The sequence below is a fragment of the Sphaeramia orbicularis genome, chromosome 3 (genome assembly GCF_902148855.1).
Source record: "Sphaeramia orbicularis chromosome 3, fSphaOr1.1, whole genome shotgun sequence".
Lineage (NCBI taxonomy): Eukaryota > Metazoa > Chordata > Actinopteri > Kurtiformes > Apogonidae > Sphaeramia > Sphaeramia orbicularis.
The window spans coordinates 11451330-11469005 of NC_043959.1; the positions used below are offsets into that span (position 1 = coordinate 11451330).

Below are 17676 nucleotides of genomic sequence, written 5' to 3' on the forward strand. Positions count from 1 at the left end.
CCTGGAGGAACCTGGAGAACCTGCAACACCTGCAGCAGCCACAGAGCTGAGTTAGACTGTGGATTAGAGGACTGGGAGTCCAGGTTCAGGACACGCCCCTTAAACTTTGAACCACAGTCCTCTGAGTGGAGTGAACTGGCGGAAAAACTGAGGAAAAACACAGAAAAACTGAAGAAAAACTGAGGAAAAACAGAAAAACTGAAGAAAAACTGGGGAAAAACTGAAGAAAAACTGAGGAAAAACTGAAGAAAAACTGAGGGAAAACACAGAAAAACTAAGAAAAACTGAGGAAAAACAGAAAAACTGAAGAAAAACTGGGGAAAAACTGAAGAAAAACTGAGGAAAAACTGAAGAAAAACTGAGGGAAAACACAGAAAAACTAAGAAAAACTAAAGGAAGAAAAAACAGAAAAACTGAAGAAAAACTGAGGAAAAATAGAAAAACTAAGAAAAACTAAAGGAAGGAAAAACAGAAAAACTGAAGAAAAACTGAGGAAAAATAGAAAAACTGAAGAAAAACTCAAGAAAAACAGGAAAAACAGAAAAACTGAAGAAAAACTGAGGAAAAACAGAAAAACTGAGGAAAAACTGAAGAAAAACAGGAAAAACTGAGGAAAAACAGAAAAAACTGAAGAAAAACTGAGGAAAAACTGAAAAACTGAAGAAAAGCTGAGGAAAAATAGAAAAACTCAAGAAAAACTCAAGAAAAACAGGAAAAACAGAAAAACTGAAGAAAAACTGAGGAAAAACATAAAAACTGAAGAAAAACAGAAAAACTGAGGAAAAACTGAAGAAAAATGAGAAAACCTGAAGAAAAAAAATACAGAAAACCATCTGCAGATGGAAATCGCAGGTAAATCCAGTAAACCCAGCCTTTGTGCATAAAGGTTGAGCTGTGGGTTCTGTCTGAGTCTGATAAACCGGTTTGAGGGTGTGAAGCCTCCTATTCTCCTCAAATATTAACCCTGGTTTTACCCCCAAGGGTTGAACCAGTGTTAATATTTGAGGTGTGTCAGTGGTGAGTGTTATTGAACAGGTTTATGTGAACCCAGTCCAGGTCCTGTTGTGTTCAGCATTTGAACCCCTCTGTTCTGTTCCACTGGATCTGTCGTCTCATACTGGGACTGGTTCAAACCCAGCTAGTGCTGGTTCTGGTGCTGATCAGAGCAACCTGTCATGTGTTCTGTTCTCAGATGATCCACAGGTTTGGGGTTCTGGTGTCTTTGGACTGAACCGCCTGATGGAGCAAACGCAGCTGCTGAAATGTCTCCAGACGTCTGTCCCGTCATGGACACATGGAAGGCCTGCAGCTCCAGCGTGGTTGTCTGACAGTATTTCATGACATTTGATCTTTTATTTGCATCACTTGTCCTTCGACAGTAAATTCACTGCTGCAGTTGTTCAGTTTATTTTCTATATAGAACATGTGAAACATTCAAGCACAAATGACCTTCATCAACAATAGTTTCAATGGGAATATGTTGATGTTTTGAACATGTGACCAGCTCAACAACCAACACATGATAAACTAAAGCAAATACAGTCAAAAAACAAAAGCAATCAAGTGTCAGTCAATAAACCAGGGTTTGGACATTTACTGAATTTATTCAATTCACATTTTGATTTCAGAAAACTGAAAAACAAATATAATCAATACTAGGGATGCACCGATACCACTTTTTTCCAGACCGAGTACAAGTACTTACATTTGAGTACTTGCCGATACCGAGTACCGATACGAGTACTTAATAATCCCATTCCAGTTGTTAGTTCCTTTTGTAAATGTGCTTTATTGTCGTTGTCATTAGTCTGACTGGAACAAAGTGCTGCTACTGACATTTAATGTGTTGGAATGATCATTTCTCAATTAATGCACCAGGGGGCGCCACTCTTAATTAACCATACAGGACAAATACCACGAAGAAGAGGAAAGATTTCTGAGAAGAAGAAAAAAGTCAGTAATAACAAACATGGATACAACAGAGGTAACACTAATGTGATACTAATATTGCAGCGTTTTCACTGGTAAGGTTTAAAAGCGAAGCTTCAGCAGGAAGAGAAAAGAGAAATGAGCGATAAGTTTCGTTTTCACTTCTGTTGGCGGCGGTCTGCACCGCTCTGTACTCCCGCTGGTATTCTCATTCTGTTTATGCATCCGCCAGCACCTGGTAAACGGATGGAATGTACGCAGAGGATGGACAGAACACTGCGTCCGTGTCTGTCTGTGTCTTTAACGTTACTGGCAGTCTGTGTTACTTTTATCACCGTCATTTATTTGGTTAAATCTCCACACTCTTCACACTCCACACACATTATTCCACCGCCGCGTACCTGCTGCACTGAACTGGGAATGTCATACGGCCGTAAGTGGTATCCGTGCATTTGTATAGGATTACTTTTACGAGTACGAGTACAAGTACACACACTGAGTATCGGAGCCAATGCCGATACTCGTATCGGTGCATCCCTAATCAATACAGTGACTGGTCTATGACCTCTGACCTTAGAACAACCAAATTCAACTCTGATGTCCAAATTCAACTCTAATATTCAAATTCAACTCTGTCCAAATTCAACTCTAATGTCCAAATTCAACTCTAATATTCAAATTTAACTCTGTCCAGATTCAACTAATGTCCAAATTCAATTCTAATGTCAAAATTCAACACTAATTTTCTAATTGAACTCAAATGTCCAAATTCATCTCTAATATTCAAATTCAACTCTGTCCAAATTTAAGTCTAATGTCCCAATTCAACTCTAATTTCCAAATTCAACTGAAATATTCAAATTCTACTCTGTCCAAATTAAACTCTATCCAAATTCAACTCTAATTTCCAAATTTAAGTCTAATGTCCCAATTCAACTCTAATGTCCAAATTCAACTCTAATATTCTAATTCAACTCTAATGTCCGAATTCAACTCTAATGTCCAAATTCAACTGTAATATTCAAATTCGACTCTGTCCAAATTCAACTCTAATGTCCAAATTTAAGTCCAGTGTCCCAACTCTAATGTCCAAATTCAACCGTAGTATTCAAATTCAATTCTGTCCAAATTCAGCTCCAATGTCCAGATTCAAGTCTAATGTTCTAATTAAAATCTAATGTCCAAATTCTAGCCTAATGTCCTATATCAACTCTCATGTCCAAATTCAACTGTAATATTCAAATTCTACTGTGTCCAAATTCAACTCTGTCCAAATTTAGCTTTAATATCCAAATTCAATGCTAATGCTCTAATTCAATTCTAATGTCCAAATTTAAGTCTACTGTCCTAATTCAACTCTAATGTCCAAATTCAACTGTAATATTCAAATTCAACTGTCCAAATTCAACTCTACTGTCCAAATTCAACTCTAATGTTTGAATTAAACTCTGTCCAAATTCAACCCTAATGCTCTAATTCAACCATAATTCTCTAATTCAACTTATGCTCATGTTGCTTTCTATGTTTTATTGAAAATGTTTGTGCAGAGTTTTAGAAAAGACCAGAGTCAACCAAAAGAATAAACATGAAAATAAATGAAGGAGGCATCGATGTAAAAGACGTAAAAATGTGGAACAGAATCAAACCTGTTCAACATCTGCTTTGAAAACCTGGTTCTTAGTTTAATTCTAGTTTGGTTGATTTCACTATCAGGTGTCCAATCAGGACTCCCATTCTGATCTCAGTCTATGGTCTGATTGGTTCATCTACAGGCTCCGCCCACACAGCAGCTCAAATGCACAGTTTAGATTTTTGGGTCAAATCTGATTTGTTTGTGTCGGTTCATATTCTACATTAAATCCAACTTCTATCAGTTTTGAGTCTGAACTGAATGTGACCCTGAAGTGACCCACATGCACTAAAGAGGTCCTGAAGTGACCCACATGGACTAAAGAGGTCCTGAAGTGACCCACATCAACTAAAAAGGTCCTGATGGAATATGAGACCTTGCATATCAGATCTGTATCAGATTTAGGACCACATATGAAAGTGGTCTGGGTCAGATTTCGGACTCCATTTGTGTGAACGGAGCCTTAGTTACAGACTCTGGACCAGAGGTCGCGTTAACCGAAAATATTCCGTCATTGATGGACTTTTTTTTTTTTTTTTAAATGATGGAAAATTCTGAAGGCCGTCCATCATTTTGACAGATTAAAATACTGAGGGTCATCTACCAAAGAAAGTTTTCACACAACACTGTGAATACAACCTGCTCGCAGGATTGCTGGTCTGTCTCTCTCTGAACAAGTCATCAAACATTCCATAACAGCATCCTACCTGTATAGAACCCTACAGCGCCACTGTTCACAACTACACTGAATACAACAGCGGTACTTCAGTCAAATGACTCACTGTTAGTTCACCTGTGGTAGATCCCTGTCCAGTTGGTGCCAGTGTGCATATTAATCAGTCAGTGTCAAGTCTTGTCTCGTTGTTTAGCTGACTTTAGCCAAAATTAGATGCTACTTTGGTAGCGCAAAATGTGAAGACAGCTGAGTCTCCTCAGTTATTTTAAAAAGCCCAGTAAATGTGATAGCATTGATAAACGCGGTGAAAAAAGAGGGACTGATGCAGTGAAGGATGATGGACAAGCAAGGAATACTCCAGTTCTGATGGCATTTGGTGTGCTATATGTAGGCATTTTCTACCTTTCATGTGTTATTTGATGGCATGTCAATTTGTGCCCAGATCTCTGGTTCACATAACCTGAACTCTAACCCTCAGTGCATGGTATTTGACACCGCATGAACAAACACAAGGAAATCTTAGAATGTCTACAGATAACACACCAATTAAAAGTGGCGTGTATAATTATGCGAGTCGTGATATCGCGTTGGTTTATCAGCCAGCAGCAACTACAGTTACTGCATCATTGAGATGTTTTTAAACATTAAATACTACTAAATATATCTCATCATTAAAAAATAAAAATTTGAAATGACGCATAATAATATGTTATGACGGAATTTTTACGACTCTGTCCGTCAAAATGACGGACAAAAAATGTCTACTGCAACCTCTGCTCTGGACCCCAGTATGTTCTAAAACAGGCGTGTGTGTTCAGGTGGTGACCACACTCCCTGGTCACAGGCGAATGTGTCCTGATGTGATGCAGCTGTAGACGTGGTGGCTCAGACGGACGTAGCTGTTCTCAGTGTGGTCCAGGACGTAGACGGGCTCCTGGATCCGAGCCGGATCAAAACCTTCCTCCACTAACTTCACCTTCATCTGCTTAAACGTCCCTGTGACCGCCACTGTGTCCTGCAACACAAACACACAACAGGACAAGGGTCTAGGGACAAGGCTTAAGGGTCAAGGCTTATGGGTCAAGACTTAAGGGCCAAGGCTTATGGGTCAAGGCTTAAGGGTCAAGGGCCAGGCGTTGCGCTGGGCTTAACAATTTAAGGAGTTAGTGCAGAAATGAGCCCCTGGTTTCAGGTCCAGGTAACTGTGGACCCTGAACCAACCCAAACCTGTGGGAACTGGATCCTGTGCTTTCAGTCTGTCTAAATGCACTTATTTATGGTGTTAGTTTGTTTTAAAAGAAGCAACAAGATAACAATAAACAGGCTGGAAGCATTTGAACATTGTAAACGTACAAAAAAGCAAATCAAGCATGTAATGAAATGAAAACTGACTGACCTGGATCCTGATAAAGTACGGCCGCGCATATGATGGTAAGTAACGGACCACATGGTCATAAAGGTGAACCCCATCAAACTCAACCCCATCTGTTAAAGTGACAGCTGCCATCCCAATTCTGCCCTCATGACCTGCAACACAAAGCACACAAATGCACATTTATGACATAATCAATATCATCATCAACATCATCACCATCACCAACATCAACATCACAATCATCATCAAGGCATATGCATCATATGATCAACTTCAGTGAATGGAACAGGGTTTCAGTGCTGGTCACCTGGCACCTGGACGCCGTAAACACTGGCTTCTTTCAGACACTTGTTCATGGTCAGGATGTCCGACACCTCTGTCGTAGCCACATTCTCACCTTTCCACCTGGAAGAACAAATGTACGCCACAATGACATGGACAACAAACATGTCCTCTCAGTGCAGTTACAAAGACACAACATGAGGTTTGTCCAATACCCCCAGTCCTCTCAGCGTGGAGACAGAAGACGAACCACAGCAATGGTTCTGCGCAACATAACATTCAACACAACAGTGTACCATTTTACAGCATACACTGAACTGTTGTCAGTCTCAGAATTCATGAATCCCTCTTAAAGCTATACCTACCGATGTGGCATTTCTCACAGCACTTAGTAAAAGTTTGAACATGAACAACCCGCCTCTCTCCAAAGCCCTGCCCCCTTCCCTCTGCCTGAGCTCTGAGGCTCCTCCTCCTCTCTCCTCCTCTCATCTGATGCGCAATGGAAACGGAGGTGGAAGCAGAGGTGGAGGTCCGGTCCGTTTTGGCGTGTCCGCGGACCCCTCCCTCAGTAATCAGATGCATCATCCACCTGCCGCGGGCCCGCAGCTCCTGTTCCATCAGTAGACCTGGTCTGTGCAGTACTGGGTCAGTGTCTTCACTGCAGTGCCCAGGGGATGGGCACGCGCACTGTGAACGTGCGGCCTCAGCGAATTTTCCGTGGACATTTGAAGTTTCATAGTCCATATAATTATCATCCTATATCATCTTACATTGTGTGACACCATGTAATTGTACCTGTATGAGTCCCACCATCATAAAAGCTGAGCTTTATGCAGACCTGTTCAGTCCAGTACAGCTGACTTCCGGACTTTTATCTCCATCCTTCATTCATCAGACTCCCGTTTGTGCCCCTCAGTTGTCGTTTCTGTTCATAAATCAGTTTAATCCCTTCCACATGTGCATGTCAGTTCTATCCAAACACATCCTAGACAGTAGACTGTGGTCAGTGACAGGAGAAGCAGCGCCAGTGAAGCGTCAGATTCAGAGGGACACATATCGGATGTGAGGCGGAGAAAATGGATCGGATGCTGGACGGCTGTAATGGATGATTGACAGGAGGCTCAGTCAGGTTCAGCCAATTATTTTATTCGGACCGACTAAAATGATTGGTCAGACTTTTATCAGAAATACATGAGAATTAAACATTTTTGAGTTTCAATACCTGGCAGATTTCTTTTACATTTTAGTTTGACACACACTTATTAGGAGCATTTTAAGATGACAAAAGAAAAGTGTAAAAATGCCACATCATACGGTATAGCTTTAATGCAGGGGTTACCTGGGCTGAAACTCAGGGGTCCACCCAGTTCAGGGGAAGACAGACCAGTGTCCACTGAAGACAGTCCACTGTCCACTGAAGACAGTCCAGTGTCCAATGCAAATGAGTCAGACTAGTGCAGCTCCCGCTGTAGCTACGACATGTCAGTGTACGTTAGTTTGCGTCAGAGTACGTCAGTTTACCTCAGTTTACATCAGTTTGTGTCAGTTTACGTCAGTGTACATCAGTTTGCGTCAGTTTACGTCAGTGTACGTCAGTTTACCTCAGTTTACATCAGTTTGTGTCAGTTTACGTCAGTGTACATCAGTTTGCGTCAGTTTACATCAGTGTACGTCAGTTTACCTCCGTTTACATCAGTTTGCGTCAGTTTACATCAGTATACACAGCTCAGGGTTTGATGTGTTCATCACAGACGTGTGTTTGTTTGTCTGACAGGGTGAGTGTGGACATGAAGGTGTGGGGGGGGGGCACTGGGGGAAACAGTTATTTATTACCTCCGCCAAGGAGGTTATGTTTTTGCCAGGGTTTGTTTGTCTGTTTGTTTGTCTGTCCGTTAGTGTGCAACATAACTCAAAAAGTTATGGACAGATTTTGATGAAATTTTCAGGGTTTGTTGGAAATGGGATAAGGAAGAAATGATTAACTTTTGGGGGTGATCCGGAAGAAATCCTGGATTCTGGATCACTTTGAAATTTTTGTTAACATTGTGGTAAATGGGGCCAAAATTTTCATTTCCCAATATCTCGCTTAATTATTGACCAAAACTCATGAAATTTAACTCAGGAATTGACAATGGGGTCCTCTATCACATTTCAAAGGCTGATCTGGATCTGATCCAGAAGGCGGATTTTATCTCAATTTATATAAAAAATGGGGGTGCCCTTACTTTTTGGCCTACTGTGCCTTTAATATTAAAGGTAGAAATTTCTGACAAGTGCCATCGTGTAGCTCAGTCAGTTCCACATCGGGAGTATGCCACCGGATTTCATGTAGCTTTAATACTTAAGGAGCTAGATCCAGAAGAAAACCGCCATTACAAGAAATGTGATTTTCGTGAATAACTACTGAACTAATAAGGATATAATTATGAATCCAGTTGCTAATAGTATGTTTTCATGGTCAAGGAATCTTAAAATATAGGTAAAATAAATATGGGACTAATATTTATGGTAGAAATCACAATATGGGGGAATTGTGCAAATCTCATGCAATTTGACTCAGGGATTTACAATGGGGTGTTCTATCAAATGGCAAAGACTGATCCGGATCTGATCCAGATTGCGGATTTTATTTTGCTTGAATTAAGCAACAAAATCTTGAATTAACCAAAACAATCTTCCAATGGAACAAGTGAAAATTATCTTGGTAAGATTTTTGCCTCCGCCAAGGAGGTTATGTTTTTGCCAGGGTTTGTTTGTTGGTTAGTTGGCAACGTAACTGAAAAAGTTATGGACGGATTTTGATGAAATTTTCAGGAAATGTCCGAAATGGGATGAATAACAAATTATTAGATTTTGGGACTGATCTGGATCATTGTCTGGAACCAGGAATTTTTAAAAGGATTCTTTATCATTGGGAGATAGGGATATTTTCAACATATGTATGTGTAACTCCACAATGAATGGTCAGAGTGCTTGGTAAAAAAAATACAAAATAAGTTCCCAACAGGTTCTACAAGATATTAAAGATGGATTCATCATGTGTAGCAAAAGTGATATAGTAGTTTATCTGTTAGCAAGATAACTCAAAACATTATGGATGGAGTTGGAAATTCAGGAAATGTTGATACTGGCACAAGGAACAAATGATTAAATTTTGGTGGTGATTTGGGGGGGGCTGATCTGCCTTGGCGGAGGTCTGCGCTCTCTGAGTGCTTTTCTAGTTGTTCAGTCAGCTTAGCCTTTTTCATCTGACTCTGACTGTGGGAACTCTGTGGTTCTGCAGGGACCTGGTTAAAGGTGGTCTTAGACCGGGACCTGGTTAAAGGTGGTCTTAGACTGGGATTTGGGTCAAGGTGGTCTTAGACTGGGACCTGGTACCTGAAGGTGTCTCCTACTCGGTCCTGAAAGTAGATGAAGTTGTCCTGGTCCAGCCTCATCAGATCTCCACTGTTGAAGTACATGTCTCCCTTCTTCAGGACGTCGCGCAGCCTTTTTCTCTCTGTCTGCTCTTCGTTTTGGGTGTAACCGACAAACGGAGCGATGTCTGTGATCATGGACACCAGAAGTCCAGTCTCACCTTGGACACAACATCAACAGATCCGTGTCTTAAACCATTTCAAACATTTATTCTAAACAGACAAATAGATGATCATTATTGATATTAGAATACAAATGAGTTTCAATTCATTCAATCATGTACAAGTAAAACTGCACAAGGAAACAGTCCAAGTGTCTTTGTCCTCAGTCCTGTTGGACTACCTTTGTCCTGTGTCTTTGTCCTCAGTCCTGTTGGACTACCTTTGTCCTGTGTCTCTGTCCTCAGTCCTGTTGGACTACCTTTGTCCTGTGTCTTTGTCCTCAGTCCTGTTGGACTACCTTTGTCCTGTGTCTCTGTCCTCAGTCCTGTTGGACTACCTTTGTCCTGTGTCTCTGTCCTCAGTCCTGTTGGACTACCTTTGTCCTGTGTCTCTGTCCTCAGTCCTGTTGGACTACCTTTGTCCTGTGTCTCTGTCCTCAGTCCTGTTGGACTACCTTTGTCCTGTGTCTCGGTCCTCAGTCCCGTGGGTTAGGGTTAGAGCTGCATATTTGGATTTTTTCAACTTTCCTCATTCTCTTTAATTAATTCAAAGTCTCTGTGTTTTCATCTCCCTCCTTTATTCTGTCCATCACTATAAACTCAACCACACACTAATTTAACCAATAAATCACATGGGTTAGACCCTAACCCTAAACACACACTCACAACAAAAATACAAAAACAATACGTTTGCTGCAGAAACATTGATGTTCCCACGTCCGAACCAATCAGAATCCAGACCCAGGTCTAACAGTTTTATAACCAACACTCACATCCAGAGTAGATTAGGGGGTTAGGGTTAGGGTTAGTCCCAGTGACCTGACCCCTGCAGATGTTCCTCACCTTTCTTGGACTCCACACAGAGGCCGTTCTTGTCTCGAACAGGTTCATCTCGCTCAGTGTCATATTTGATGAGAGTAAAAGGAAACAGTTTCTGCAAAAGCCCGGACACAGTGTCACCTCTGAACAAATTCAGACCAAAAACAGAGCCACAGGGGGCTTGGTTCTTACCAAATGCAGGAAGTTGACTCGTCCAATGGCTCCGATTTTGCCGGCATAGTTGACGAAGCCAATGTTTCCTTCCGTGGAGGCGTAAAACTCTCGGATGTGAATGTTTCCAAAGCGTTGGAGGAACTCCCTCCAAACCTCGGCTCTGATTCCGTTTCCAATGGCCAAGCGTACGCTGTGGTCCTGGTCATCGTGTCTCTGCAGATTCAGTTAAAATTAAAACCATTGGAGGATTAAAAAAAGACTGGAAGGATCTACTACCATCCCACTTTGCATGTACTAATTTGCCTGTACTAATTTGCATACACTAATTTGCCTGTGCTAATTTGCGTGCACAGCCTAGAATTGTGCGTGTGGGCTTGAACCTGGGTTTTCAGGTGACTTGCTCAGATCGTCTGCACAAATGTCAACAGGTCCAAATGTGTTGGAGACCACCATATTTAAGTGAGGATTTTTCGTGTGCTACTGGTTGTTGTCATGGAGACAGTACGCTGTAAAAATTGCTCTGGATACACCTGTAGGACCTTCTGTTAAAGTCCAGAAGAGCCGTCCCACTGTGGGCTCCCGCCGTCTGATGTGGTCAGTCGGGGAAAAAGAATGTGGAGTTTTCCTGATAACGACTGCATTCACAGTTAAAGTCCACTGACGATCTGAGACTAGTCGCTTTGATGAACCATCAGGCAGCCATGACGCCTGCACCCACCCCAACATGGACAGTCATTCCCCCTCCTCCTGCACCCCAGAAGCCATTTCACCTAACCCCACTTCACACCTTCCCACCTTCACCCCCCCCCCCCCCCCCCCCCCCCCATAGTTACAGCCCTCTTAATCATGGAGGAGGATGTAACCAGGCTGTTAAGAAGACTGAACCCCCCACCCTGAGACACTGTGTGGATAAACTGACTCCAGTATTCACAGACATCTTCAACACCTCACTGGAGTCATGCCATGTGCCAGCCTGCCTCAAATCCACCACCGTAGTTCCAGTCCCAAAGAGGCCAAGGATCTCTGGACTTAATGACTCCAAACCTGTGGCGCTGATGTCTGTAGTCATGAAATCATTTGAGCGCCTGGTTCTGCACCACCTCAAGACCATCACAGCCCCCTTCCTGGACCCCCTGCAGTTTGCCTACAGAGCCAACAGGTCTGTGGACAACACAGTCAACTTGGCCCTTCACTTCATGTTTCAGCACCTGGACTCTCCAGGAACCTACGCAAAGATCCTGTTTGTGGACTTGCGCTCTGCCTTCAACACAATCTTCCCAGCTGTACTCCAGGACCAGCTGTCCCTGTTGAATGTGCCTGATGCCATCTGCTGATGGACCACTGAGTTCCTGACAGATAGGAGGTAGTATATGAGGCTGTGGAAGACTGTCTCAAACACCCAGACCATCAGCACTGGAACCCCCCCAGGGCTGTGTACTTTCTCCTCTGCTCTTCTCCCTGTACTCCAACTGCTGCACCTCTGGCCGCCAGTCTGTCAAGCTGGTTCAGTTTGCAGACAACACCACCCTCATTGGACTACTCTTGGACTGGGATGAGTCTGAGTATAGGAGGGAAGTGGACCGGTCGGTTTCCTGGTGCTGCATCAACAACCTGGAACTGAACACCCAGAAAACAGTGGAGCTGACCACAGGCTTTTGGAAAGTATCAGCCTTGCTGCCCCCCCTCACCCTGACAGACATCCCCATCACCACCGTGGACTCCTTCCGCTTCCTGGGGACCGCCATCAGCCAGGACCTAAAATGGGAGCCGACCATCAGCTCCCTCATCAAGTAGGCCCAGCAGAGGATGTTCATCCTACAGCAGCTGAGGAAATTCCAGCTCCCAGTGAAGATGCTGGTCCAGTTCTCCAGGGCTCCCAGTGAAGATGCTGGTCCAGTTCTCCAGGGCTCCCAGTAAAGATGCTGGTCCGGTTCTCCAGGGCTCCTAGTGAAGATGCTGGTCCAGTTCTCCAGGGCCATCATTGAGTCCATCCTCCATCACCGTGTGGTCTGCTGGGACCACTGCCCTCCTTCCTTCCTGTCCTCTGTCGAGAGCAGATGTGTTTCTGAGCTGTCCTTGCCTTCCTCTTTTTTTTTCCTCCTGGTTTTGCCTCTGCGTCTCATCTGTTTTTGTCTTTGGATCCCCTGCTTGCTGTACTCCCGAACAACTAAATTATGGAATTGATCAACTGGACACTCAGCGCAATTGACAAGATTTTTTTTCACCCAGGAACAAAGGCGTCGGGAGGAGCCCGCCTGCCCTGACAGAACCCTTGCAGCATGCGATCGACACTTGGAACAAGTTGAGGTAGTATGGCTGTCGGTTCTGTCGGTGGAGGATATTGATTTTTACCTATTTGGATTTTTGATAACAGGACACCTTCTAATTGGTCTTGGAGTTGCCCTGGTTTATCGCAAAGTTGGAAAGACAGCAGCACACATAGAGACCCCGCAGCTGTCAATCGAAATTAAGGAGCACTTTGGAGCGGTTAGTGACAACGTGAAGGTATTACAGCGGATGGTGACACAGTCGGACGATTGCGTGCGAGACCTGGCTGGATGAGCTGTGGACTCACACAAAAGTTGGATTACATCGCTGGATAGACCGTGGATGCGCTCTGGCAAATCGCGGGACTGAGGGAAAAAGGACGAACTATGCAGGAGGATCTACCTGCTCTGAAGTGAGGAGTAATGCTGTGGCCTGGTTATAACAAAAATTAAGTTATAACTAAATTAAGCAAAAATCAAATCATTTTTCCCCGTTTAATTCTGTTTCTCCCGGGAGCCGGTAAAGCAGTTAGAGCCACTCTGGTCTAATCTGTTCCTATGCAGTGAAAACATCCTTCCACGGTCAAGACTCAGGACTGAATGAACTGATAAAAGATAGAAGTCTGAGTCTCTTATTTTTCATACACACACAGACTTTCAAGGACTCACCACATACAAGCATTTAACCCCCCCCCCCCCCCCCCCCATCTCTGTCTGCCTCACAACATTCTTCTTTTCTTCCTGTCCCCCTCCCACAACCGTATCCATCGAAAAAGTTCCATCACGTGACCGCATGTACTGTGTTCATAATGTCTTATGTTTACCTCCGCCAAGGAGGTTATGTTTTTGCCAGGGTTTGTTTGTTTGTCTGTCTGTTTGTTTGTTTGTTTGTCTGTCCGTTAGTGTGCAACATAACTCAAAAAGTTATGGACAGATTTGGGTGAAATTTTCAGGGTTTGTTGGAAATGGGATAATGAAGAAATGATAAAATTTTGGTGGTGATCGGGGGTGGGGGGGCCCACGGGGGGGTGGGGGGGGGGCACTGATCGTTAGTGTGCAACATAACTCAAAAAGTTATGGACAGATTTGGATGAAATTTTCAGGGTTTGTTGGAAATGGGATAAGAAAGAAATGATTAAATTTTGGTGGTGATCGGGGGTGCGGCTGATCAGCCTTGGCGGAGGTCTGCGCTCTCCGAGTGCTTCTAGTTTATATATGTGATGTATGTGCTTGCATTATCTTCACTGTAATTCTTTTGAAGGATTTGTGTTGGGTGCATGCGCATGCAGCGACCGGCAGTGAGCGAGAGCTTGCTGCAAAACAAATCTACCCACGGGTACAAATAAAGTCACCTTGAACCTTGGACACAGTCAGAAGGATGGGCTGCAGCCTCCCATCCCTCCAAGACTTGTAGACCTCCAGAACCCTGTTTGTGCATGTTGGATCACAGCTGACCCTTCTCATCCTGGACATGGACTCTCTGAACCACGTCCCTCAGGCAGGAGGCTACCATCCATTGGGACCAAACCTCATGCCACAGGACCAGCTTCTTCCCCTCTGATGTTAAACTCCTTAACTCTAAATAACTCCAACACCAAATCCACTGCATTGGCACCTTATCTGCCGGCTGATTGAACTGATAACTAATGACACTATCCGCACAGAACCAAAACCAGAACCATTAGAGTCTCACTCAAACCCATTTGTTTTTGTCCACACCGTAGATTGTATATTTTGAATTTAGCTTACTTGTTTATTCTCTTACTTCTTTACTTATTTTCTTGTATTATGTCGTATTTTTTACTGTATGTTTCTTATTCACTCCATGTTCTATGTTAGAACCAAACCGCTGAAGTTAATTCCTCGTCATGTGAACCCTGTTTATTTACATGGCAATAAACAGAATTCTGATTGGATTGTAAACAGGATACACTGTAAGCCCAGACTTTGTTTTTACTAAAATGCTTTAATTACAATGTACTTAAATGATTTTAGTTTTATTACATTACTATAAAATGTTCAGTATATTCTACTAATTTGTAGACATAGTTGAAAGTAGGAAAAAGTTTCAGTTGAATGGATTTGAATCACTCAGTTGTAGTCCTGACCACACCTTTTTATCTGTGCATTGCATTGTGGGTATTGGGCATGTTGTTGAAAATGTGTTCTTTTTCTGTGCAGGGGTTCAGTGGGGTTGTGGTGTTAGTGTTCATTTGGACTGAATGTGTGTATGTCAGTGTTTATTGGCCTTTTTGCGTTTTTGTAGTTTTGTAGAGCTGCACCATGAGTCAGAGCCATAGGAAGAACTATGGATTTACTGTTCATCTAGGACTGTTTTAGTACAATGTGAAACTTTAAAGGTGTGGGAGACTTTCATGAGCAATTTTTCATCAAATCTGTCAAACTTCAGTCATAGCCTAAATATCTTGAATCTGTAAGTCTTTCTGTGATTACTCACCTGAATCTCTACTGCAGGCGGTCATACAAACCTCCCTGCAGCGGCAGCACAAGCCTCCATTTCCCACAATGCATGTCGCGACAAAAAATTCCGAAGATGCCCGAGTTACCTCCTGGCGCTGAATGTATACACATGATATTTGTTTCTGGTGGATGGCACTTTGAAATTGTTCACTGTAATGCAAAAGATTCAGATGAGTAATCACAGAAAGACTTACAGATTCGTGATACTGAGGATATGACTGAGGTTTGACAGATTTGATGAAAAACGGCTCATGAAAGTCTCCCGCACCTTTAAACCTTACCAGATTAAAAGCACTGTCTATACTGGCTGATTACACTGAACTAACTTTGTCTTAACTTCCAACCGCGCTACAATATATTACCGTACTTTCCAGACTATAAGCCGCTACTTTTTTCTCATTTTGAACCCTGCGGCTTATACAGCGTTGCAGCTCGAGTATAGATTTATACGGGCTAAGGGCCTCCAGGGGGCGCTCTAGCAGAAAGCACAAAAGTGAGACAGACAGGTGGAAGAGGTGATACGAAGAGAAGTTTTAAGCTTAACTTTAACAATCATTTTGCGTGTCATGCACAAACCCTCATCATGGAAAACACACGAAGAAATGCATATGATGCAACTTTTAAGTTAAAACCAATCGATCTGTCTGTCCAAGAAGGAAATAGAGCTGCTGCACAGAAGTGCTGTTGAGCAACAATGGAGGAGAAACGTAGAGGGTGTGTGATGGAGCCTTTGAGGCTGTTCAACTCTGACACTGAAGAAGACGTCTGCAGCGGTTTCAATGAGCAGAAGGAAGATGAAAATAGCGATCAATGACTTTTCTGGGTTTTTTAACCAGCTGTGTTACTGCCGTTTTACTGCTGTGTTACAGGCACTGTTTGGAAAAAAGCAGTTAAGGTATGGAAATAAATATTTAAATAGTCTTTCTGTGTAAATATCTCATGTCACAACGTTGACACCTGCGGCGTAGTCAGGTGCGACTTAAAGTCAGCCGCGGCTTTTAGTTAGGTGTGGCTTATATTCCAGTGCGCCTTAGAGCCCAGAAAGTATGGTAAGTTGAATAATTTTACAAAGCAATTTATATTGCAATACGTTTAATTTAAAGCTACTTGGAATTAAGTAAAATGAACTGATGATATTAAGTCTAGTGATTATACAAAGCAACTGACATTGCAACAAATTTAAAGTCAAATTAACTTGGCATTTAGTCTGTACTTGCGCTAGGAAAATGAAAGATACAGCCACTGTGGCTACATTAGTAGAAATGAGTGTAGCCACAAAAAGCCACAGCCAGTCTGGGTCCCTGCAGCGGGGCGCATAGCGGACCGTGACGATGAGCATAGCTCCCCTGGGAAATTTTGGGAAAAATGAAGTCTTTTTCCTGCATTCTAGTGCATTTTGAGCTTAAAAATATGTTCAGTCTGGTTTCAGTTTCATACAAAAAAAAACAAATTATAAAAAATTAACTTGAGTCAACATTTTCATCTAAACTATTTTTATTTATAATCTAATGTATAACAAAACAATAAAAGATAGACTTATAGATACAATTATTCTGACCACTGATGTTCATGAGATTTAATATGAGATTCAATATAAAATAAATTTACCAGTGACACATAATTTATCAAAGTCATTTGGTAATTAAATACGGACAGATATGGACTCCTGAAATTATTTTTATTTAGACTAGAAAGTACTCCTGCCCAGACTAGAATGTACATGGACTAATTACTAATTTAAATTTAGATATCTCAGATAATTGACTTCTTTTCAACTATTTGACAATGGACAGATTCATAGGTTGTCATTAGTCTGACATTTAAGATGTTAAGTCAGTCGTTTTAATTCAGTCTTTTGTATATTTGTTGTATCTCAAACCACACAACGGATGCAAGTCTAAATTAAACAAACACCCTACACATTAAATGACAGAAAAAGAAATCACACATTTAAACCATTTAAAATTCAAAATCATGTATTAAACAATGATTGCAAAAAACCCCACACAAATTCAAACACACAGCATTGATTAACGCGGTGAAAAAAGAGGGACTGATGCAGTGAAGGATGACGGACAAGCAAGGAATACTCCAGTTCTTATGGCATTTGGTGTGCTATATGTACGCATTTTCTACCTTTCATGTGTTATTTGATGGCATGTCAATTTGTGCCCAGATCTCTGGTTCACATAACCTGAACCCTAACCCTCAGTGCATGGGATTTGACACTGCGTGAACAAACACAAGGGAAGCTTATAATGTCTACAGATAACACACCAATTAAAAGTGGCGTATATAATTATCCGAGTCATGGTATCACGTTGGTTTATCAGCCAGCAGTAACTACAGTTGCTGCATCATTGAGATGTTTTTGGACATTAAATACAACTAAATATATCTCATTATCATTAAAAAATAAAAATTTGAAATGACGGATAATATGTTATGACAGAATTTTTACGACCC

General features: G+C 42.2%; 1 protein-coding gene across 1 annotated transcript in view; it reads right to left on the reverse strand.

The window, feature by feature from the left end:
• Positions 1 to 4888: 4888 nt before the first annotated feature.
• Positions 4889 to 17676, reverse strand: part of LOC115416997 (very long-chain acyl-CoA synthetase-like) — a 32231-nt gene continuing 19443 nt past the window's right edge. The window contains exons 5-10 of the mRNA XM_030130908.1: positions 10481 to 10675; positions 10313 to 10403; positions 9271 to 9469; positions 5918 to 6015; positions 5632 to 5762; positions 4889 to 5250 (exon numbers count right to left, since the gene is read on the reverse strand). Of these exons, the coding sequence (XP_029986768.1) occupies positions 5074 to 5250; positions 5632 to 5762; positions 5918 to 6015; positions 9271 to 9469; positions 10313 to 10403; positions 10481 to 10675 (891 nt within the window). The 3' untranslated portion in view covers positions 4889 to 5073. The remainder of the gene's footprint in view (positions 5251 to 5631; positions 5763 to 5917; positions 6016 to 9270; positions 9470 to 10312; positions 10404 to 10480; positions 10676 to 17676) is intronic.